Source organism: Schistosoma haematobium, chromosome 1 (genome assembly GCF_000699445.3).
Source record: "Schistosoma haematobium chromosome 1, whole genome shotgun sequence".
In the NCBI taxonomy this organism is placed as follows: Eukaryota; Metazoa; Platyhelminthes; class Trematoda; order Strigeidida; family Schistosomatidae; genus Schistosoma; species Schistosoma haematobium.
The window spans coordinates 18,135,451-18,162,371 of NC_067196.1; the positions used below are offsets into that span (position 1 = coordinate 18,135,451).

The 26,921-nt window shown below is 32.5% G+C and overlaps 1 protein-coding gene across 1 annotated transcript in view; it reads right to left on the reverse strand.

The window, feature by feature from the left end:
• The window catches only part of ABP1_1 (actin binding protein), a 30,311-nt gene extending 18,215 nt beyond the window's left edge, over positions 1-12,096 (reverse strand). The window contains exons 1-3 of the mRNA XM_051212029.1: positions 11,775-12,096; positions 8,624-8,820; positions 779-1,862 (exon numbers count right to left, since the gene is read on the reverse strand). Of these exons, the coding sequence (XP_051073308.1) occupies positions 779-1,862; positions 8,624-8,820; positions 11,775-11,777 (1,284 nt within the window). The 5' untranslated portion in view covers positions 11,778-12,096. The remainder of the gene's footprint in view (positions 1-778; positions 1,863-8,623; positions 8,821-11,774) is intronic.
• Between the last annotated feature and the right edge of the window lie 14,825 nt (positions 12,097-26,921).

Genomic DNA, 26,921 nt, shown 5'->3' on the forward strand with positions numbered 1-26,921 from the left:
GAAAAAGGTTAAAGTCATAAATTACTAATAACTACTTATTTTTTGATTGAAATCATGAGTCAATTGAAGCTAGACCATCATGGAAAACCTGGAAGCACTGGACGGCCGTTTCGTACTAGTATGGGACTCCTCAGCAGTGCGCATCCACTATCCCTCACCCCGCGAGACTCGGACCGAGGACCTATCAGTTTCGCGCCAGGCGCTTAACCAACTAGACCACTGAGCCAGCATCCAACGGTGTTAATGTCTGACGTCAACCAATCCATGAAATCGCGCGACCATCCTCCATTGTACCGAGGTAGACACCTATCTCTACCCGACACGGATTAGCTCCACTGTTCATGGCTTCTCACCAGAACTCCGAGAATTTTCTCACGAAGCCAGTCACTAGCGAGCACATGGAAATCATCAGTTTGAGGATTGTGAAGGTAACCAAGTTTTTGATTGAGATCATGAACCGATTGATGTTAGACCAGTAGGAGTCCCATACTAGGACGAAACGGCCGTCCAGTGCTCCCAGGTTTTCCATGATGGTCTAGCTTCAATTGACTCATGATTTCAATCAAAAACTTAACAGTCTTCACAACCCCTAAACTGATAACTACTTATTTATTTGGCAGTAGCATCAATAAATACTTTATTATGCTAATTTTAGAGTTGGCATACTGATTATAACTTATAATCTAAGGAGCAATTAGCACCATGTGCTGCTAACATTATATATATATATATATATATATATATATATATATATATAAGTAGTGTGAATAAAACTTACATGAAATTGAATATCTACAGGATAATGTATAAATGGAATAACTTCTCTGCATAATCTTATCCATATACGACGTCTTTCTGGTGCTTCAAGTGTAATCAATGGTGAAGCAAATATTGGTATTAAACAATTTGGTCTTCCTTTAATATTATTATTATTATTATAAATTAATTGTTGGCATAATGAATTTGTATTATTTAATTGTTTATATTTATATAACCAATAAGGATTCAATGGTTTATTCATAAAATAACTTGCTGAATAGGTTTCTTCAATAATCATATTTAGACGATTTATTTGTATCGTTAAATAATCTAATAAAATTTTATATTCAATATTCAATAATGGTCTTTTATAATATGGATATATATTTAAAAGTTTAATTATTTTTGGTTTATTTAATGGACCAATATAATATTCTTTAATTTTAGGAATTTTTAATGAACCAAATAAGATAATTACAATGCCATATCTTTCTAATGGAGTTAATTCACCATTATTATTATTACTATTACTATTATTACTGTTATTACTATTGTTATATAATGTATGGAAATAATTGAAACGTTCTGTTTTATTAGGAATATATAAATTTAAACTTAATAAATAATTCATTTTAAGTTGTTCAAACCATGTTTTATTATTGAATAACTGATTATCAGTAGTATATTTATTAAATGCATAAAACAAATTAAATTTTAATTTTAAAAAATTGACAACATTTTCATATTCTTCTTCATTTGGTTCATCAAATAGACCAAAATCTAAATTTATATTATTATTATTACCATAATTTTGTTTTAATGTATGACTTTCAATTTGATTTATTGTTTTAATGAATATATTCATATGTGAATCATTTGTATTTGTATAATTATTGAACAATGAATTGATTGTATATGATGAGTATAAAGTTGAATGAGATGAATTTGAGCAATGATTTGATTTTGATGAGATTATATTATTTTGTATATAAGTAGTATTTTTATTTATTAGATGATTTGTATTGCAATGAATTAAATTATAACATAGAAAATATATTGCTGGAAATATAATACAAATAACAATCAATAATAGTAAGATTATCCTGTAAAAGAAATGAAACATGTTGTTTATAATTTAGAGAAATATATTCTTATTAGAAGTATTAAATTCATGTAAAAATAATATTTACTCAATTAAGAAAGAGTATAAACTAAATGAAGAAATAATAAGGAAAGATGGATAGTGGCTAGCAGTGGGATCTAAGAATCGTGTTTCGTTCTATTTGGGACTCGTCAGCCGGATGTACTTGCATCTCAGAGTTGATGTCTATTCTAGGACTCAAACTCGATAACATTCGTTTCAAATGCTATTGCATTATCTAATTGGCTATTGTGTCCTAAAAGCCACTTACTTATGCAATGGGGTGAGTTAAGGCAATATCGAGGGAATTCATACAGTATGCACGTATGTTAATAAGAGACTGATCAATTGCAGTCCTAAACATCATTGGAAAGATTCGAGTAAACAATACCAAATGAATTTAAACGAAGAAACATTTCAATTCTAATTATCTTTATTCTTTGATTTTACATATAAATGAATGAATAGTCATACTGATATATGAAAGTGATGAAGTGGAATAGATTACTAAAAATTAGCCATTTGATGGTATCTCAATACAAAAATGGTAAATAACGTACATTGGATATTAAAACTAGAAATATTGTTTTCATGATATAGGATTAAAAGATTATTGATACAACTTGCTGATGAATGCCAACTAAGAAAAAATATTGGTTTCCTACCACTTACCTTCAACTAAACAACATGAAAACCTAATGCATGATAATTAAAAGTAACTTACACTAGTGGCTAAATTACAACCTGATCAACTGAATTCAGTCCGTGCTAACTACCAGACCACATGATATTCATTACTACTATGTGATTAGTTACCCTGAATTCCTGTCATATGGATATATATATAACAGATATTCTGTTGTGATTCTCGAAAATGTGTCTGAAACCAATAATGATACGAATAATCAATTAATTAACTCTTACATATTTAGTGATCACAAATCTTAAATGAATGAACACATGGAAGATGTTTTTTTTAAATAAATCCTTAATGTTATAAATCATTGATGAATAAAAACTTTGAAACATAGTTAATTGTTTCGAGCTGTCATAGAAACTTTAGTACCTAACACTAGAATAAGTTTGTAAATATTCCAAACCAAATCAATGAAAATCAAATGAATAGTTATCTATCAGTTTAGGGGTTGTGGAGATTGCTAAGTTTTTTTATTGAGATCATGAACCGGTTGATGTTAGACCACCATTGAAAACCTGGAGGCTCTGGATGGCCGTTTCGTCCTATTGCAGGACTCTTGAACAGTGCGCATCCACGATCCTGCTCGTGGGATTCGAACCCAGAGCTTTCAGACCGAATCAGTGAAAATCAAATGAATATTTATCTGGTAGATTATGTCGAATTGAGGGATCTCTCACGAAGCGAATATTCTAACAAATTAAAACTTATGAAGAATTTTCTTTTCATACACTTTTTGCATTAAACCTATTCAAATGTTTATTTGATAAAGATATCCTTAATTGAAGAAGGATCGTACATTAGATGCACTAACATAGATAAACTGACTCAGATAATTTCTTACGTAATTTTCTATCTTACTAATACAAATCTAAACCATACAATTCGTTAAACAAATAAAATTATTCTCAGGATTACTTTGTCTTCTATTATAAGATGAAGTGTTTATTTTAAGTAATGAATAACTTTATCAAATTGCAAAAAAGGTGGTCTTGATATATCATATAAATATTTTGATCATTATTTCTTAAGAATGAAAAATGTACGTTTTGCTAAGTTTTCACATCGTATAAATAAATACAGTTCATTTCTGATAAGATATGTCTACTGAAGTTAATGTTTCCATAATTTAAAATATATAAAGTTTTACTGAGGTTATGATTGATTAGTAGTAGTTCAGATACGTAAATTATTAGGAAGACTAAAATATATGTAAAACATAGATGGATAGTGGCTAGTAGTGGAATCCAGGACGCGCGTTTTGTCCTGTTTGGGACTCATCAGCTGGATCTCGAACTCAGTGCCGTCCGCTTCAAACGCCATCGCGTTATCCACTTAGCTACTGAGTCCTGACAGCCACTTGCTTGTGCAATGTGGTGATGTTTAATTTACTTGGTATTGTTTTACTTGCACATATGCCAATAAGGGACTGATCAATTTCAGTCCTAAAACATCAATAGGAAGATTCAAGTAAAACAATACCAAGTGAATATATGTAAAACGTTTGTACGGGATCTAAGTGTTTGTTTTTAAACAGGTATTTGATGATAATGAATTAAAACTTAAAGGTACGTGTTCTTTTTATAGAAATTTCCGCAGTTATTTTAACTACTATAACTGAATTAGTTACTTCTAAGCATTTAGTCCTAGACAGGACTCGCTAACTGAATATACTTACACTTAAGTGTTTGATGTTTATGTCGAGACACATCCATTTCAAATAATCCATTAAGTTATCGAATCCAGACAACCACTGCTTTGTGTAGTGGAGATAAATTTTATTGCATTTGTACATATGAAACGGATTACTTATGATTATTTAAAAGAAAGTAGTAGAATAACTTATATAAGCGAACAATATTGTTTTTAATTACATATTTATCTGACTCTACCCCAATATACAACAATATGTAAGTATTTTGACATACCAATATGAAAAATATTAAACCAATCAGGATAATCTACAACCCAATGATAACAAGGAAAACGGATTATGTAACTATATGTGAAAATTATATTTGAAATAATCTCAGCGATTGAAATTTAAATAATTCCAACGTTTCGTCCAGCTAACTTATCTGGACTTCTTCAGGGTAATGATCAAAATCATCAAAGAAATATATATATATATACCCTGAAGAAGTCCAGACAAGTTAGCTAGACGAAACGTTGGAATTATTTAAATTTCAATTGCTGAGATTATTTCAAATATATGTTTCACATATAATGACTTCTTTGTACTCGGCGCCCAAGTTCTGACAAACTATTCGTTTTAATCTTGACAAATATTCGTATAGATTATGTAACTGTTTATAATTCACTAAAAGTACAAATTGACAATGAGGTGATATGTATCGTAGTAAATATATGAATAATAAACACCATGATAACATGAACAAATATACTGATATAGGTTAAAGCTTTAAAAAGAATAAATTTATCAATAGAATAATCACTAAAATTACGCAATGAAAATTTCTATATGAATAATCAAATTAAACAATGTAAGGAGTAAAGAGGTGATACGTAAAGTTGGGTGGGGGACTATAGATAAATATATCTGTAATCGACTAGTAGATTTAATTGTGAAAACTCTGTAGAATAATTTATCAACTATTATTCAATCAAGGAAGAGTTAACGAGATGTTACTAATTTGACCTACTTTCTATACCAGTACGTTTATTTATATTATCATGTTGTTTATTATTCATTTATTTGCTATTGAACCTATCACCTCATTATCGATTTGTACTTTTCGTTTATTATAACTAGCGATAGAATCCATTTGGTATTGTTTATTTGAATCTTTCATTTGATGTTCAGGACTGCAATTGATCAGTCTCTTATTGGCATATGTGTATCCTGTCCGGATAACCTTGATATTTCCTTAATTCACATCCATTGTAAGTAAAGATGGATGGTGGCTAGCAGTGGAATACAGGACTCACGTTTTTTCTTATTTGGGACTTGTCAGTTGAATGTACCGGAGTGAACATCAACTCTGGAATGAAGGTACATCCGGCTGACAAGTCCTAAATAGAATGAAACGCGCATTCTCGATTCCACTGCTAGCCGCCATCCATTTTAACCATAGAATCCGTTATCATTGAGCTGCAAATTATCCCGATCGGTCTAATATTTTCCATACATGTGTATACATAAGTATTGCTGTATATTACGGTAAAGCATGATCGCTATCTCGTTGCAAAAAATATTGTTCACTTGTATATATTATTCTGATTTACACTATCGGAATTTCTAATATACCTGCCATATATCAACACACTATTCGGTGAATAATCCTTTATGATTTCTGATATTCCAATTCATTATATTATATATATTCATTAATCATATTGCCATATTTTATGAATCATAAATAAACTAATATATTAATCTGCTATTTGATAATAACCGGTGTTACAGTTTATAACCGATATCGACTCATTTCATTCAGAGGTTACATTGGATTTTCGATTGATAAATCTCAGCTATCATGGAAAGGACATGTTACATGTGAATTTATGTTTCTAAACTATTCACCTAATTACAATCCTTAATGGTTTCATAATAAACTAAAAATAAATGAAGTAGTGGAAAAAAATAATAATAAGTTAATAGAAAAATCTTAAGATTGACATTTACATTCTATGTCTCCAAGGTATTTACAAAATACTTTCTTTTTTTCACGTAAATATTCTTTACTTTAAGAAAAAGCAACGACAAAAAAAATAATCAATAAAATAGTTCTTCGCTTTCGAATATTTTCATAAGAATTTAGATTTAGTTTTTGTTATAGTTAAAAGAAGATTTCGGAAGCCTCAACTATTTCATTTAGTCTTAAAGATCATCTAAGAATGTCAATGAAATTGCTTTACAATAGCACTAATTACATACGATTTAAACCAAGATATTTCATTTGTAACAGAATGTATTTATATATATATATACTTCAACATAGATACTAAATTTCCTGTTTTGTTTACCATTTGTTTATTTGTTTATTTATGTTTTGAATTTTTATCAACAACCTTAATCTTTGGTCATGTTAACCTGTAAATACCAAGTATAAACATCTAAATAGTTATAATAGATTTTACTGAGTGATCATCATCCAATTTATTTATTTAGTTGTCAGGTGGAATTTAAAGTTTATTTGTTTTTAATAAATGTTGACTAATAATGTTTAAGATTATGAACTTTAAAATTGTTAATGTATTTATGAATTAAAAATTTTATCTGAATTATTTTTCATTGAAATTTTGTAATTATTAAAGTTCACTCCGCCTGGAGTCCCTCCAGGGGCTACTGCCGGTACCAAGCCCGGATAAAGGAGGAGGGTTGGGCATGAGGTTAACAACCCCATCCCGTAGAAAATTAACTCGCTAAAAAAACGCTAACCAGAAAAAAATTATTCAAAATCATTCAAATTATTCAATAATCAATAAATTCATTCAATAAATTGATTGAATGTATCTTCTTCCAGTTGATAAGAAGAAAAGATCTAGATACCCCACCCCTCAATCATTCACCTTATAATTAAACAAAGAGATACATTATACAAAACTATACATGCATACATAGAAGGTTTTTCTTAACTTATTTGATTCAGTAACCCTTTTAATATATATGATATTTTCAAAGCTAAGCATCACGATCATACAACATATATCTATCTTATTCAATTTATTTCACTAAGACTACGAAGCATAGTTCTGAAAAAGGGTAGGAAGATTGACTTTAGCAGAATAGCACAAATTGGTTTTATTTTGTTTAGTTCTCATCAGGTGCTTACAAAATGTAATATTTAAAAACCGTAATTAATTAGTCTATGAAATTTATCTACCCTCTTGCTATACTATTGTGGTGTGAGCTACTTATATCCACATAAGTAGTATATGACGATAGTTAGGAATATAATGTAGTTCAGTAGAAGATCGAGAAGAAAAGAATGGAAACGGAAAGCATTTGGTATGAAAATGCAGAAGCAATGAAATCTGAGACGATGAACTGATATTTGCAAAACAAACAGTCAGGTTTGAGATAATAGATTAATATTTAGTAGATTAAGTATTACTGTATGATTCTCAGATTTTACTAAGAGATTCTGTAAGTTTGTGTATTAGGTACATTCGATTATCCAGGCCCGTATTCTTTTTCACAACACTATTACTAATATATAGCCATGTCAATTTTCAATCCAACCCCTTCATGTGAGCAACATGAAGCCATTTCGTAATTATGGTTCACACATGAATACACATATTTCCGAGAATCAGTAAAACAAAGTGAATTATAAATCTGACCTTCGGTGGAAATTTTCATGACAATATGTTGCACAATTTAAATAAAATCAATAAAACTCTTAACTTCGTATCAGTAATTCTTTTTAATTTAAGGAGTCCCACAATAGGACGAAACGGCTGTTCAGTGCTTCCAGGTTTTCTATGGTGGTCTAGCTTCAATTGACTCACGATCTCAACTATTTTATTAATATAAATAGATATCGTTTGAACAAAGATAACAGATTGCGGAGTACTATTAACCTAAAGTTAACTACCATCACAAATCCAGTAACAATCAGATAGACAATAAATATAAAATAGTTCTCAATAATTGTTACGTTGCCTTATACTTTTCTTAAAATGTAAATCAAATTTTCATTTGAATCGATTCAGTTTTACAGTCAAGTATCATCGCTGGCCGTTACATCAAGGCCTACGTATCCCTCTTTTAAAGTTTATATATAAGCTATATTAAATCATCTTTCCAGAAATATGGTCACATTTACTTGCCAAATGTTTTTGTAAGGCTCTACAGTATATACAAAACAACTACAATCCTTATTATAGTATACTGGTTAGCTCAGTATGGATAAAAATTAACATGAAAGTATTTAACGATTAACTTTAAAATTAGAAAAAAACTCCCTTAAGTTTCTGTCTTTTTCCTTCTTATATGTTATTAATCAATTATTACTCGATTGTTACAAGCAAATATATTGATGGACGACTAAAAAAATACTTACTTTAACCAATTCTTTTGAAGAAAACGTTTACTATTATTGTTGTTACCATTATTTGGCACAATATCTGTTTTGTCACTGAATGGCGATAATTCTTGTGAATTTGAATTTTCTGGCAATTCTCTTTCAACATTTAACAGTTGATGATATTGATCATAATGCATTTCACTTGGTGATTTCAATCTGAATTCTGTTCCAGGCTAAAAAGGAATGGCAAACATATTCAATATAATCATAGTTTAAACCATGAACAAATTTTAGTTGGACAAACATTGAACGGTCATTTTGTATAGGACTTTTCAGTAGTATGCACCCACAACTGTGAACGCGAGAATAAAACCCAAAACCTTCACTCTCGTATGAGAACTCCCAAATTCTAGACCACTGACATTTTATATCAATCAATCCGTGGGATTACAGAACCAATTTCCACATATCCGACACAGTTTAGCTCTGTTATTCACGGCTTCCCTCTGGAACTCCATGAGTTGTTTCCTGAATCTATCCACTGATGAAGTTGAAATACTACATAAAAATATTATGGTCTAGTAAACATGTATATACATATATATCAGTATGAGGGTTGTGGAGTTCGTTGAATTCTATTTTGATCGTGAACCGTCCTTTCAGTGGTTATCTGACTTAGTTCATTTCGTGACCTCAGTAATATATATATTACAGGTCATAATGAAATCATCTTCTTTATAAGATTTTACTAGTAATAATTAGTGTAATTGTACTGTGCCAATAGGGATAATTATGTATTTAATATAAATAATAAATGTATGTTGACCAGTTACAGTATAAAATACAATTACAAAGTCAAATTATAGATTCTATAGATAATTATTTACAGAAAGAAAACGTTTTATTTGGTATGATATAACTAAATAGTTGAATAGATTGATAGGTATCTACTTAACTTTAAGTCATTAAACAGTTTAGACCAACTTCTAAAATATGAATAATGAATTGTAGCTTAAATTTAAAATTTCATGGTTGAAGTTGAATGATATAACCATTAAATTGATGTGCAAATTTTTCTCCATAAAAATATATTCTTGTATATGGTTAATTGAAGAAGAAATTACCATGACTGAACCAGCTAAGTATAAGTATAATTATAAGTATCAGTATACTTTATTTATATAACACTGGAATGAGTTATTTCCGATTGTATAATATAATATTGTATAGTACAAATAAATTAAATTGATTGATTGAAGAAAGCCAACTCAATATTATGTAATGTAGGATATAATAACAATAAATTCTTAATAGTGAATTTTTTCACAGATTAACATCGAGAGGACAACCAGAAACCTCTAGACAATAGTTTTATATTCGCACAGTTGAATTTACGAGTCAATCTAGGCTAATCCATCATTCAAAACCTGGGAGCACTAGACGAACGTTCAGTTTTAGTATGATATTCCTGTGAAGTATACATCCATGATTCTGGACCAGAGGGACTCTAACCCATGACATTTGATCTCAAGTGCAAACGCTTAACCTCTAAACCACTGGTTCGGTATCCAGCAGTGTTATTGTCTTACTTGAGTCAACTCATGATCTTGTGTAATCCTTCATTCGTTGTCGGAGGTGGATGACTGTCTCCATTTTACTTGTGAATTCAGATGTTGACATACCACAACCTTTACATTAACACTGCTGGATACCGAACCAGTGGTCTAGAGGTTAAGCGTTCACACTTGAGATCAAATGCTTTCGGTTCGTGTCCACTTGGTGCGGGATCGTGGATGAACACTTCTGAGGAGTCTCACACTACAACATAATGGCCATCCAAAGCCTTCAGGTTTTCAATGGTTATTTGGCTTAGATTAACTCGTGAATTCAACTGTGAAAATACTAGAATCTCGACAAATCCCTATACTATTTTATATTAGCTTAAGATTTAGTAACAATTCACAATTGTAGCCTTGCACACAAAATCAAACGTATTAAGCAATTTAAATGGATTACATGTCTCTAAGTTCAGTATAATCAACAAAAAGAAATCAAAATTCAGAACTAACGAACTGTAATCTGCAAAATAAAAATTGCAGTAATTACCAGAAAATCAGAACTAACCAGTAAAAAATCATTTATGACTTTCTAATATTCATTAACGGTTACTTTTTTCTTTAGTCACTATTGTTGTTATAGCGAAAATTGTTCTGAAAAATGCTTAAATATGCATACTACTTTATATTATGTAACATTGTTTTAATAAAGTTTAAAATCAATTTTGTACTGTTAAAATCTCATTGATGAATTCCGTTTGAATTTATGTTCATTTTCCTATACACATTAAGAATTCATCTTTAAATTCATCGTTTCGTTAGTTAATTGAAGTTTGAAATACAGATACATAAATTATGATTCATTTGTCTAAAACCGAAAAAAAACATATAGCTCTAAAGGTCCCATATCTATAGAGCCACATTTTTTAATTGATTTCTTAATTTCAATAGTTGAAATCATGAGTCAATTGAAGCTAGACCACCATGGAAAACTTCGAAGCACTGGACGGTTAGTCTGTCCTAGTAAGGGACTCCTCAGCAATGCGCATCCACGATGCCCCCCCCGAGATTGAAAATTTCGTGGATTGGTTGAAGTTAGACATTAACACCGTTGGATGCTGGCTCAGTGGTCTAATCGTTAAAAGCTCTCGCGCGAGACTGATAGGTCCTGGGTTCGAATCTTGAGAGGCGGGATTATGGATGCACATTACGAGTCACATACTAGGACGAAACTGCAGGCCAGTGCTTCCAGGTTTTCCATGGTGGTCTAGCTTCAACAGACTCATTTTGGTGGAGTTTTTCTCTGAGCTGGATGGTTTGGTCGTGGAGCTTTCATCGTCCTTCTGAACGACATCATCAGCACAAACTTCCAGCTCAGAGAACAAAACTCCACCAAAATCATCCACCTGAGCTACAAATCTTCTCCACCATCTCAACAGACTCATGATTTCAACTATTAAAATTACTAAAATCACCACAAAACCCCTTCTGATTTCTTAATTAACAATAAATCATAAAAAAGAAGTAAATAATAATAATCACCCTTTAAAAACAAACGATGTACTAATATCACTATAGAATTAATTAACTTTGTAATTATTTTGTAAATTACTAATTAAATTATTACTTACCATGTTTTAATTATTCATTCATAAAGTTCATTAACGACAATAAAATTCAATTTTCATTATTTAATATTCAATTTTAAATGTTTATTGACTTGTTTATTTATTTATTTGTCTATCCAATTGGAAGAAAATAAAAATAGATCTCTTTTTTTTCTCTTTTTTTTTCTTCTTACATAACAATTTATAGTTGTGTTGATTTTTCTTCACCATTAGTGTATTTCACTTTTTAACTAAATATGTAACCCATTCAAGAATTCTATTCATTGGTTCAATACAATTTATGATATCCAATCATTCCATCATATGCATATATATATATATATATATATATATATATATATATATATATATATATATATATATATATATATATATATATATATATATAGTTTCTTAGCCACTGTTTAATAAAAAGTTTTTAAAAAGAAAATAGTATGTTTATTCCAATAGTACAAACCAGACAAAGCATCTATTATCTAGATGTATATATCTAACTCCATTAGTAACTATGTATATACTAAACAGTTTAATGATGAATATGAATAGTATACATATATTATGTATATCTAACTGATATGTAAATGACATGCTACAACATTTTATTACATAAAAATTCTTTATGTGTAATGATATATGTAAATTTCTTTTAAAGTATTTCTCTTCTTCTGAAAATAAAGAAAAAAAAAGAAAGGTTATTTCTGCTTACTTATAACTATACATGAATGATTCTCTTAGATACATAATGATAATGTAAAAATTTTACCAAAAAAAAGAAAAGAAAAGAAAAAAATGACTCAGATTATCCTATTCACTTTAGTTATAGACAATAAGAAGAATGAACTAGACTATGTAAGTAGTTATTCATTAATATTTAAGTATGTATGGATATATAAATGTTTGTGTAATCAGAACCATTCAATAAGGGTAAAGCATATCTAAATTAAAAATTCTTTTCTTTCTCTTTTTTTTAAAAAAAAGAAAATCACGTCAAACTGTTAGTAAATTATTTCAGTCCATTGAAGACAATAATGAAATTAAAATGAAAAAATTGAAATGAATAAATATGACAGGGAATTTTTTCTTTATTTAAATAGATGATAATGATATCGTGGGACTCCTTGACAGTGTGCATCCATGATCCCATCCCGCGAGATTCGAACCCAGGACCTATCGATCTAGCGTGCGAGCGCTTAAACTTTAGACCACTGGGCCAGCATCCAACGGTGTCAATGTCTAACTTCAACCAATCCACGAAATTGAACCACTGTCCAACACTGTCTTAGGCCTGAACCCCGTGGGGCGGGATCGTGGATGTGCACTGCTGAGGAATTCCACAGTAGAACGAAACGGCCGTTCAGTGCTTCGAGGTTTTCCCTTGTGGTTTAGCTTCAATTGATTCATGAACTCAACTACTAAAAATTACTATAATATCCACAAAAACTCTTTTGATAATGATGTTGTTTATAATTCTGTAATAAATAAATGTTAATAAAAATAAGTATACCTTTCTATATTATGACAAGGTAACTTAAATATAATTATTCTACATAATTGTACAGTTTGAAGTTGTTTTTTCTGAATTACTTATGTAACTAGATAGTTAAGATGAGAATTATATGCTTATACTTCATTCACAATTGATTGATCACTAGTTGGTGATCAGTGTCATACATGTCAGGTCCTTCTTGGTGTAGATCGAATCCTATCGATCATGTTGCAATGTGGCCACTAGTCTAGGTAACTCGACATTGCGTGCACTATGTTAAGATAGAATGGTGGTTGGAGGTAGTCAGCAGGAAACCCTGGACCCGGGTTTCATGCTCTTTGGCACTCGTCAGCAAGGTATGTTTGTAATCTTGAGGGAACTGGTGCTCCCTGAAATAGTGCACGTAATGTGCAGTCACCTAGACTAGTGACCACATTGCAAATTGGTTGATATCATTCGATCTTCACTAAGAAGGACTTGACACACATGACATTGATCACCATTCAGTGATTAATCAATTGTGAATACATCTCAATCCTACAGGGGATCGGTCGCGGCTCGGATAACCCAGTGGTAACGTCCCTGACTGTGAAGCTGGGTGACACGGAGTCGAATCTGTCAGGGAGCACCAGTTCCCTCAAGATTTTAGGTACACCTTGTTGACGAGTGCCAAAGAGCACGAAACCAGGGTCCAGGGTTTCCTGTTGACTACCTCCAACCACCATTCTAGCTCATGCTTCATTGTCTAGTAGGTGTAGTTGTGTTTTGAAGTAGGTATATATTCTTTTTATTATTATTCAATCAATAATTGGACAAACGTTCGTTAGTAATTGAAATGAAATTAAACTATGATTCTTGAAAATAAAGTAATCTTGAGAGTAGGGAGTGTTTTTTTTAGTGATAATCTCCTTAATTGCAATGTGAATGATCGGTTAGGTGAATAACAACGCAATGATAATATGCAGCTGTATTATCAAATAAAATGGAGCTTACACTGAATAGATTTGTTACTGAATAGTAAATTTGTCAGTTCAAATACTACTTAGATCTATATGATGTATCCAATAAATAAATAAACTGAAACATTGGAAAAACTCATAAAATTCATGGAATATTACAGGTTATTCATAAGTATAAAATGATAAAGAAAATAAAGCTTTATTAACAAGATTGAGCTTCTCAGTAAACTCTAAAGACTGTAAAGATTATCTAACACTAGAATTATGAACTATATTTTGTGTTGATAAAAAATCAATATTTTGTAATCTCTTTTTTGTGCCTATCATTAATCCACAGTCGAGACAATTGCCGGTGACCTTAATCTACTAAAAATTATCTGCTTTTACTATTGTCGGATAATATTTTTGGTTGAAAAAATTGTTAAGTGATGAAGTATCTAAAATCTCCGCTCTCTAAAGATCTCGACGAATGTTGGAATTATGGATTTAACAAGTGTTTTGAAACGAATAGAAAGTATTTTGAAGGGGATAAGATTAACATACTCTATATTTTATTAAAATAAAATTTTTATGACCATAGTTCTCGAATTTACTGAACAAACTACTTATTTGTGATGTTCCGTAGTCAAATATTAGGTCTAGCTCTTTTAGGGGGATTTGTAGTTTAAATGTAATGCTCACTTTTGGAGTATCTTAACGGTTATTTTAAAGTTTACAAACATTTTGTTTATTGCTTTCCAGAACTCCTTAATCATTTATTTACAACAACTGACAGCTTCAATTAAAAACATGTTACTAGATACTTGAACCTCAGTGCTTCAGCATTTTTAATTGAGATCATTAATCGACCAAGTTTAGACCACTGTTCAAAACCTGGAAGCCACGGACGGCCGTTCCGTCCTAGTATGGGGCTCCTTAGCAGTGCGCATACACGACCCTGCACACGGGGTCCGGAATCAGAACCTTTGGTCTCGGGTGAGAATGTTTAACCTCTAGACCACTGAGCCGACATCCAGCAGCGTTAATGTCTAACTTCAACCAATCCAATACAGTAGTTGTTTGTCAAAATCTGTCTGGGGTAGGTTTTGTTAAAACAACTAGTTACAGATTCAAAACAACGTCACAATATTATAAATGCTTGGTCATAAGATCTGAAAATTAGTTAGGAGTTATTTTTACATAGTTAAGTTGTATTTTTCTCTGGTCGTCCATCAATCAGTAATCAAGTTAATTGTCTGTAAATTTCACTCGTCATTTCCAGTAATTCATATGGCCACTTAGTTCTAAATAATCTAGTTACAAATCAATCGATCTTCCACTCAAACATTCTATGATACATCTCAGGATACTAAACTATAGTGACACACTTGATGTGATCTACTCTGTAAACAGAGTAGTAATTAGTCATTAAAATTTGTTTAATATATTAATACACTTTCCTATCCACAGTTACGACTATTTAAATGTAATTCTTACTCCTCTGAATTAAACTTTTACGCAAGTACAATTTTCAAGTCTTGTCATCATTTAGAACTGTCTTTTCCTTCATGAAAGTTTGTTAATATTCTGTAAATACTTTTATAGATAACATCTACTTGTAGGTATCATTACCAAGGTTTGATTTGATAATTTCGAATAAATTGAGCATTGGGTTGATTGTTATAAATAAAAATAACATATTTGTAATATCCTAATGAGTAGAAAATTGGATTAATTTTAATTTGGTTATTTATTCTCTGAAGAAGTGACTTACACTAAGTCACGAAACGTCAGAAAATCTAATTTTCTACTCATTGGGATATTACAAACATATTATTTTTATTTATAACATCTACTTGTGTTTATTTGACTATAAACCAAGTAGAGGTAGACAGTTCTATGTTTTTTTTATTTTAATAATAAGTCCGTTTACCAAGATTTGGTTATTGAATCATTTTATTCGAATGGAAAAATAGGGTCTTAAAAGAAAAGGAATGAATTTCAAACTATAATACATTGTTTTACGGATCAAGCTAGTCTGAATATATCAAACAATTTAATAACTCTATGTTACAAAATACATTAAAACGATATCAAAAAGCTTCAATACGAAATCATTTCTTACATTACATCCTATTAAGTGCAAAATTTGTAGTGTATCAAGCTTTTTTTTTGCGTAGCATAACTCACTCAAGTCAAATAATCACTAGATTTCAAATATTACCATTAAATTTATCGATAATAAGCTCATTACAGAAATTTGTAACTTCTGAATATATTCAACAAATGGTTTAAAAAAATCCTTTGAGAAGTAAAATTAACAAACTTTTCATGAACTGTGAACATTTTCATTATCATAAAATTCAGATGATCCATTTCAATAAAAAGACAAAACAACAACAGGGCGTTTCACCGTTAGAATGAATAGCAGAAATTGAAATGTCTTGTATTTGATATTTAAAAGTTATATGAATATTAAATACAAATAGACAATAAAATAGAACAAGAAAATGGTTTTTAATGATGAACTCAAAAGTTGACTCAAAGAAGAAGAAGAAGAAGAAGAAGAAGAAGAAGAAGATGATGATGATGATGATGATGATGATGATGATGATGATGATGAAGAAGAAGAAGAAGAAGGAATAGAGGTAGAAGCAGAAGAAGAAGAAGAATAAGGATAAGAGGAAGAAGCAGAAGAAAAAGAAGAAGAATAGGAAGAAGAAGATTGGTGAAAATTTCAAGTCACATGAACAGAATTAACATACATCATTTCTCCAAAATGTTTCATAGATGATATTCTATAAAAACTTATAGAATGAATAAGTGTAATATTTTAAAATTAAGAAAGTATTATGTATATGTATATGCATAAAAACGTTAAGATTTGTGTTCTAAATCTCTTACAGACTTGATGTTCATAGATTCTTTACAAATTGAGTGTATTTTTGTTTAATATTAGTGTAATAAACATAGTTACAGAACAATTTATGAGAAATTCAAATGTTTATTTTAAAATGTAAAACAATAAAAAATCGTTTAGCTTAGTAACTACTTTAAATACTGAGTTATTATAAATGTACTTACACTAAGAAACTGGTCATTTTCAAACGAGTGATTAAAGAACTCAATAAAGTTATACAAAAGGTTAGTTGATATAGGAATATAACCATCCAAACTTTGTTGACCGTACTGTTAAGATCTCTGAGATAGTATACATTAACCGGACATTCCATTTAGATACACAATCTCGGTTATCTTTGAACTCTCATAATCTTACTCTGTAGCCTTTGGATGATTACAGGTGACTAATAAATACAAGCTTTAATTGATACATTATATATATGATCAGAATGGGGTTTTGGAGATTGTATTAATTTTAATAGTTGGGTTCATGAGTCAACGTAAGCTAGACCACCATTGAAAACCTGGAAGCACTAAACGACCGTTTCTCCCTAGTATGGGACTACACAGCAGTGCGCGTTCACGATTCCGTATGCAGAATTCGAATCCAGAACCTTCGTTCTCATGAGCGAACGCTTAACCTTTAGATTACTGAACCGGCATCCAACTATGTTAGTGTTTAACTTCCATTGATCCACGAAATGTCGCGCAACCATTCATCCATTGACTGAGGTAGATAGTTGTCTCTACCCGACACAGATTGGGCCCCAATGGTCGCGGCTTCTCATTAGAACTCCACGAAATCATCTTGAAGCCAGTTACTATTGAGCACATGATGATTATGATCAGAATGGGGTTTGTGGATCGATGAACGTTAGACACTAACACCGTTGGATGCTGGCTCAGTGGTTTAGAGGTTAAGCGTTCGCGCACGAGAACGAAGGTCCTTAGTTCAGATCCCGCTTGGATGCGCGCTGCTAAAGAGGTCCATACTGGGAAGAAACGGCCATCCAGTGCTCCTAGGTTTTCAATGGTGGTTTAGCTTACATCGACTTATGAATCTAACTATTAAAAGAACAATAAATACAACCAAATAAGCATCACTATGATTCAAACATATACACTTGATAACCGTATCATACGATGATTAAATAAACTTCTGTATTTCATTAGCAGGTAAGTTTTTCGTCACTGTACTAAACTCAATACTATTGGTGGATTTCATTGTAAAGTTTCATAATCATTGAATTGAAACAGTATGTAACATTGAATATGACCTGTGGTCTAATTTATTAACTCATGTCTTCACTCTGTTGTCAATCAATCCATCATTACTGAACAAAAAACGTATTTCACGGAACTGTATATGCTGAATAATATATCTGAAGATTCTAGTTTTTAGCAGATACAAAAATGAGTCCTGCAATATCAAACCTGACGTTCATCGTTCGGTTATTGGCACAACCGTTTGACTGCTATACTTAATTGATACACCTAGATGTACATTTTCTCGCCATACGACCTTCATGACAATGTTGAACTTTGTTTGACTTGCCTCAGAACGAAGGTACTTAGATGTTGATGATACAGATATACTTTGGTAATTTCATTTAAACATTACGAAGCAGTATTTGAATAAATAGTAATGGGTTTACTAGATGTCTTCATGTTGTCAAGCCTGATTAAAAAGGTTTTGGATGAATATGAATTGCAGCTAATCATAGTTTGAAGACTATATATATATGATGGATATTCTTAAGTTATAGATGTATATTGCGGTATTCGATATTTCCTTCTCACAATGTTTTTACTGTAATTTACAGATGGTACTGAATGAAGCAATTATAATTCTTAATCAGCCACTCAATTTCATTCATACAAAAATTATCGGCATATCTTTACATATGTACTGTAAATCATCCAACATTTGGTATGGATACTATCTAAGTTACATTGCATTACTTACTAAATATCCACACGGAGAGCTCTAATTTATCATAATACTCGCTTAATTTTATTGAAAATGTTAAGGTATATAAAAAAACATTAAAAGTATAAACATTCTTTCTTAATTTGCATTCTTCATTCTTCATATTTTAGTTGACATTCACCGTGTAAACCGAACTCTTCTAATCAATTACGCTTTACTTCATACACTGAACAGCTGCTCTTTGAGCCGACTGGAACTTTTGTATTGAAGCAAAAATTCAATCAAGAGCTGTTCATTAAAAACGGAATATGCGGTACACAAACCGACCAAAGTAATCTTCACCTTTTTTATGTCAAATAAAATACAAATTATGAACAAATCTTTGTACGGTGATTGTAGATGGTGTGTTCTTCACTAGGTTTTCCCTATACGCACCGCCTTGAAATCATTTTATTTGTTTTATGATAAAAGTTCAGTTAATTTTTATTACTTTTTTTGTTTTTCACTTTAGGCTACTTATAAGTAAGCGGACTTTTAAGGAAACTATTTTTAGATATGTCTGAACGTTTGTCTTAAAATTTATGTTTGTGTATCTACCGAAAAGTCATTTCTTTTCAAATTCAATTTTTAATAGTTTGTAAATCTAGATGTAAATAACTGTTGCACAGCAGCTGCTTCACAATGAAATTCTGTATATGAATCTATCTGGTGAGGTTTTTCATCTTTCGGCAAATTCTTTGGCTATCTATACCCTGACAGTAATTTTTTGGAATTTTTTATGGATATCAGCCCCTCACTTCGTAAAATGATAAATCACACTCAGATGTGCTTTATTGTGCATACATGTACAAATTCGGATAACTAACATGCTTTATAGACATATGTAAATGAGCAGTTACTGAATGTATTGAAGGCAATTGTAAGAGTTAATCCGTCACTGATACTATTAATGACCTTAGACGTCTGGTTAATTGTGGGTCTTTACGTACAACCGCGGTTGTTCATTTACGAAGAAGCTATTATATCATAAGAATTAATGTAGATTGTCTTTCATGTGTGAATAAATATTACTGAGAAATAAACTGAACCTTTCTGTCCCGCATTTTTGTTCTGACACAGTCAACATGACATTGTATTTTACCAGTGTTTGTTGGCATTGTTGAGACAAATCCATTTAGGTACGCAATATAACCTGTTCTCATGCTAAATATTTACGTTGGAGTTAGACGAATTCTAGTGTTCTGATTCTGCTACTCATAGTATATTAAATCAGTCGCTTCAAGTGTAGATCTAACATTATATAGTAACTTGATCTAACTACTATTACGCACTAGTCTAGGATTTTTTTCTAACGCTTAAAAGTTCTTACCATTCTGATCGGTCGTTTAACATAAACGATAACAGCGTTCACAGAAACGAAGCACTTATTAACCTTTTTATAACTCACTGTATGACTCGCTAGAACAAGTTTTGAGACGTCGATTCTCTTTGATGTATCAAGCTATCATGAGAGGATGAATTGGTGACGGGTCCATCTGACCTAAACGTATAGCTGGTAACATCCAGGGACTCTACCATAAAGAAGTATATGTAGTGGCAAATAAACCCCTTAAATTACAAACTGCAAGCATTTTACATTGGCGTCGAAGTTGTAAATTTTGACGGACACCACAACCTAAAGGCACACAATTATTCATCACCTCCAGATCACAACAAGAAATTATATTAGCTACTTTGGAAGTCAGATGTACTCTTATTTGTGTCTACAATTTAATGGAGTAAACAGGTGAGTCTATAGTTTGTGGACGAACCAATCACATTTAGGATAACAAATCTTTGATCTTGGCACGAAATTCATTTATCCATTTGGCATTTTAGCTGATATCAGTTGGTGATAAAAACCCTAACCACCAACTGTAAATCATAATCCTGATTTCTCACACTGGTTTATAACCATTATTTAATGAGGAGACAAAGTTTACCAGAATTATGTGATATATTTGCGCGATAAATTTTGAACAATCTGATCACACATATACTTGTTAAGACATTTTTATGTGAAAATTAAAGGTCAACTAGACAGGTTAAATGTAAGACATAACAAAAAAAATAATAAAGTACACAAAAACAAAGCGATTACCACTCTGGATAATAAATCAGTATTACCAGGGTAGGTTAAGTGTAAGGACAAATTGTTTTTGAACGCATAAAGGGGCTTCAATAAACCTTGGTATACTTCCTTGAGGGCTTTTGTATAACACTATGTAGCAGTAAATAAATCCCCAAAATAAATAGCTCTGTAAGTTTTCAACATTGGATGCTGACCACATTAGTTTTAACGGACTCACCTAGCTGAAGGCGCTCGGTCATACATCACACCATATCACGAGTGGGAACGCCATGCTCAACATACACTGCAATCGCTAGCCAGATTAGATCAGACGATCCTCGATATATTGATAGCTTACCAAATATATCTTCGAACCTCCTTGCTTCTGTCTTTTGATTTCACTTGGTGGGTATGCTTCATATGAGGAGGTGTTACTGGTTAGAGCGTTGTCAAACTCCGAATACGCTTGATGGAACCATCATCTCTCCTACTAATCAGGATGTCTAGAAAAGGAAGTTCGTTGTTCTTCTCTTCTTCACATGTAAGCGAAATATGCTTTTGACATGTATTGAGTTCTTTCAGCAAACTGTTTATATCTTCACCTTTATTCCCGATGATTATGATATCATCAACGTACCGTTTATACGGACCCATCTTTCGAATTGAGTCTTCAGCTAAATTTTCAACATATCCCATAAACACATCAGCCAGCAATAGTCCTAAAGGGCTACCCATAGCTACACCATCGGTTTATCAAAAGTGCTCACCTTTAAAAGTGAGTTTCACATTATCAGTACACAATAATAAATCTTTAAGTGTTAGCAGGAAATGGCAGTGGAAGGTTATTCAAAATGTATTCGAAATGTATTGCGCAAATACATCACATAATTCTGATAAACTTCGACTTCTCATTGCATTATCGAAATTGTCAAAAGGACTAATTGTTTCAAACCATTATTTAGACCAAATAAGTGGACACGCAAGGTCATCACGAGGTCGCTCAAAGGTCATCTATAGATTAAAGTCTAACCACTTGACATCCTAGTTACAGTCACTTTCATTGGTCTCCAGAGTGATCACTAAAAATCACTTAGAACCCAGATTCTTATTCTATCTTATTGTGTCGTTTTTTGTCGACTAAGCTAGTTGTTTAATGTTTTATCGTCGAGATACGCACAAGGTCGTTGGGAAATTTATGAGTTTTTGAGGTCCTGAGTAAAACCAAACTATAGTGCTGGATGATCCAGAGGTACTTTATCCTTTTAGCCATCTAAGATAGAAGAAATAGGAATTACTGAGCTATAATATGGACATCTAAGCAGTTGATAAAATGACTGAAATATAGAAAAGAATTGAAGGAAACATACTGACTATTTTAACCCAGTTTTATCTGTGCCTTGCAAGACAAATTGTGCCGTAACAGAGATTTGGGAGATTAAAAAAGGTGGCTTCAAAGGTATTTGAAGTAGTTGAAGATAATGACCAACAGATAAGGTACGACATACGAGATGCAGTTGGCTTTATTGATAGTCATGTAATGTATGGAGATACTGTGATACATATGGAATTCAGTCGTACACTAAACACTATGTCCATTATACAAACTGGTGCAACGATGAGAAAAGGATCAATGACTCGATATTTTGGACATTTAGAAGTAAGTTCGAAACTTAGTTAATTGTTAACCGAGTAGATCTGTGAGTGTAGTTCAACATACTACAGATCGTGACCAACCAGCTACTAATGTGTGGATGCTTACAAGGTTTACTTAATCTAGAACCGAAACAACTTGAAGTAACAGATGCAGCAAACCAATTTTGTCGCGAAAAGCCGCAAAGTGTTATTTCAGCTTGCTGTCGGAAAAACGTGAATTATAAGACTTACCTCACGACCATTATTATTCATAAACAACTTTTATGCGGGAACCATTTTGGACTTCATCAAAAATGCTGAAACTTTATTAGTTTATGGAAAAACTAGCATTCTTTTGATTAAGTGTGTAACGGGAAAAGCATGAAGTAACTGAATTATCATCAGCTATTATTCAGAGATTTACCATTTGGTCACGACCAAACCATCCAGCCCAGAGAACAAAACTCCACCAAAATCATCCACCTGAGCTACAAATCTTCTCCACCATCTCATTACCATTTCTCACTGAGTTCTAGTGTATTTGTAACACTCAACCTCTGTGCTTTGTTTACACTTATTACTTTCAATTGCTCGTTCGTTCTCACAATTCAGTATGCCATTTAGCCACTAAACTCGGAAAGACCTAAATATTGGAGGAATCTGATGAAATTCGTATATATTGACCGTAAAGAATTATAATTGATGGGTTTGTAATGTACACAATAGATCCAACTGACTTATTCTTGGACGTATTGGTTATTTCACTATTTGGTTTGATACTGAAAATCTGTCGAGTGATAATATCTTAATCTGAGAGGGTGTGGATAATAGCTTTACGAACTCACTTCTGGAAGCCGTAAGATCAAGTAACTTAACCGCTTCTCCTCTGAATAGCTAAGAACGGGAAAAAGTATGCCTTTTTATTGATTGACCACGAGGTTTGACGCTTACCGCAACAATAAATTCAAGAACGACCTGATCATCTTAGCACAACGAATGCAATGGGACAATGAATGTTAGTTCACAATAGATTTATCATCACAATCTATCTCTTTCCGAGGAAGCACAAAAACTGCAACCAAACAATCAAAACAGCTATTTTTGCGTATCAGTTACAGAACACAAAGGTATCTGCGCATTCTGAGCTCAATTACGGGATCATTTATATAAGCCTCGTCAAAGCTTTGCTAAAATCTGTACGATGAGATTTTATTGAACCTGGAGAATTTAAGAGCCCCAGAGTGTATATTTCAGTGCATTACAGACTTTACGATAAGCCGTTGTCATAAAATAAGAACAAATTCAAGCTGCAATTGATGGAAACCAGTAATCAGGGCAATGCCACGGGACTCTGTTTATGGCTTTTTTATTCTTTGTGCCCTATATTCATCCATATATGGACACATCTATGTCCTGCTCAGACACTATAGCGTTTTTACACGTCTCAATCACATCAGATTCCGAGGTTTTTTAATTTGTTCCCTCTGCAAAGCCGTATATGCCTTTTTAATTATCACTGCAAGTGGATAGACAAATTACTGCTCAACGACACTCGGCCACAAGAAACGCACACTACTATCCTAATGAGTGGTCGCGTGGACTTCATATTCTTCTGCTCAACTACCAGCGGTTCCGCATTTCCCGGGCTTCAAACTATCACCCGGCCGGATGGTACAAACATTAAATAAAGTTAGTTCCGTCGCGACCATTTCCCACTGGATTACTTCTTTCGTTTACATTTAGTTGACCTACCACTGACTTAACCTCCTTACTTCCCTAGTTTATAACTACTATATTCATACAGTTTTCGTGTACTTGGATACACAATTTTCAGCCTTCATACCAACCTAAATGCCCATACTTTTACGAAAAACAATACTTTATACTGTTGTAATATACAATATAGCACTGTTATTCTACACACAGCCCATAAGTTAAAAACCCTGATATGCCTGTAACATGACATTTGTGTTAGCGGTGTTTTACAACGAGGTCTGAGACATAACTTCGTGTGGTTCACAATATTTAATCTAATAATCATCCTGAATGAACCTAGGATCACAAAAGAAGGCAGGGAGAAGTTTTTTACCAACAGCCATTGTTGGTGATGTGAATGAAAACAATCCACCCAAATTTGAGTGATATTATATCCCTTTCTTTTCATGCTCCTTATAATTGTGGACGAAGCAACCGGTCGATGAACTTGAGACTTTTCTTGTGTTCGCCACTACTCAGATTCAAGTTTTAAGTTAACCTTGTTATTCACAAGTCACCCCAGGCCCTCATGCTATGACTAAATGACTGGCATTTGATGAAATGGGAGGACAGTAGATAAGAATAAAAAACGATAACTGATAGCCATGAGCGTCTGTAAGCACTTTATTTTCCCCTTAAATATAACAAACGACCTTTCCATTTCCTACTCCGACTCTCCATTCATTACTCAGATCCATTCCACCTTGTTGCACGTCATGACTAATTGTTATATATCACGGTATTCCTTTGTCAAGAAACCTCAACTACAGGTCATCCTAACAATAGCGACTAGCATGAGCTTCGCCCTCCAACTTGACTCATGGATTTGAAGGTTCTTCCTACTTCTGGATCATATACCTGGCATACGCGTATATCAAGGTCATGGCTTGTGCAAACACCTTTATAGCCTGTTGACTTCGATTTCATCGAGTGATGATGTTAACATTGTACAGATGCCACTTGCCCTTGTAGCTAATTATCGACTTAATACGCGTTAGAAAATTACGGACTAAAATTAATCAAATCATGAGCTTATTGCCAGTGACAGACAATTAGAGGAACGAAGCGGAGAAAACCGGCGAAGGAACCATGACACCTCGCCATACTACTCATTACAAGCGTCAATATAAAGCAAAATAGATAGGGTGTAGTGTGGTAAAGAGAGTGGGGTTGGATAGAATAGTTAATGACAAACAAATACAAGGCGCATGAGCATAGAAATACAAGTGAAAAAAGATGCTTATGTGCTCAAACTCACAGTTTTCTATGAAAAGAATAGAGTTATTGAGAAAGCAAGTATGACTTCAAGTAGCATGCTGTTTGATTTATTGAAATCTCTTCAAAGACTAGGATAAATCGTGTTCGTGCGTATTAGTATCAAACACTACGCCTACTCGCCGCTTGACAGCAACTACAAACCTATTAAATGATGACATGACACAAAAATCTGGCTGATATAGCTCCATAAACATTCCAACATAAGGATTTTCAGATTTATTTATGCCGCCTCTTAATAAGCCTACTAAAGTAGCGCCCTGCCTGTAAATCGTTGACGTATGTCATTTTCATGTCTGTAAAAATGTTATCCAACAAACTTGTAGAAAATAATTAGTAATTGTTAAAAATACTCCTCTAATCATGAGGTCTCCAGTGCTACTTTAAACTGAAGTCGAACTTCTACAGAATTAGCAAAGTATCTTAATCCATCTGCACTTTGGAAAGATCTGGACATACTGATAAGCTTATCTTAGTTGTCCTCGATCCGAAACAGCGTGTTCAGCTTTGTCTGCGCACATACTGATTGTGAAAACACCAGTTTACGTAATGTACGGTTAGAGTTAGTATCTATGGTCATGTCTCACAGTGATCTGCACAGTCATAGTCGCGATCCTAAGAATGCGGCTACCGCGGTAACGTTGTGTCTGAAAGGTTATGAATAGTAGTGGCGTTAAAACGACCTTCCACTTAGACTCGAATACATTCACCATGGTTTACACAGCCTTAGTGAGATCAAAACCGGAAAATTATGTACGGAGAACAAGCCTCTGTTTAGAAGGCTACTACCCATAAAGTTACGGAGCTGCTCGGTTTACCATATGCAATGCGGCTTAAAACGTTAAACCACATTTAGCGCAGAGCAGGTAACTTAATTAGGACGCGTGGGATGCCAAAAATGACGTTCAACCTGTTATACCATCTCTTTTACCTTAAACTATACTAGGGCAACACGAAGTAGACAACAGGAGCGTCGAAGGGTCGAAAGTAAACGAAATACCAGTGCAAACAAGTTGTTAAATCTGAGATTTTAAACTGATAAAAGCTTATTGAAAGACGACTGACTGGAGCTACTGATCTCTTGTTTCTCAATAGATAATCCTCGGAAAATTCCACACAAAAA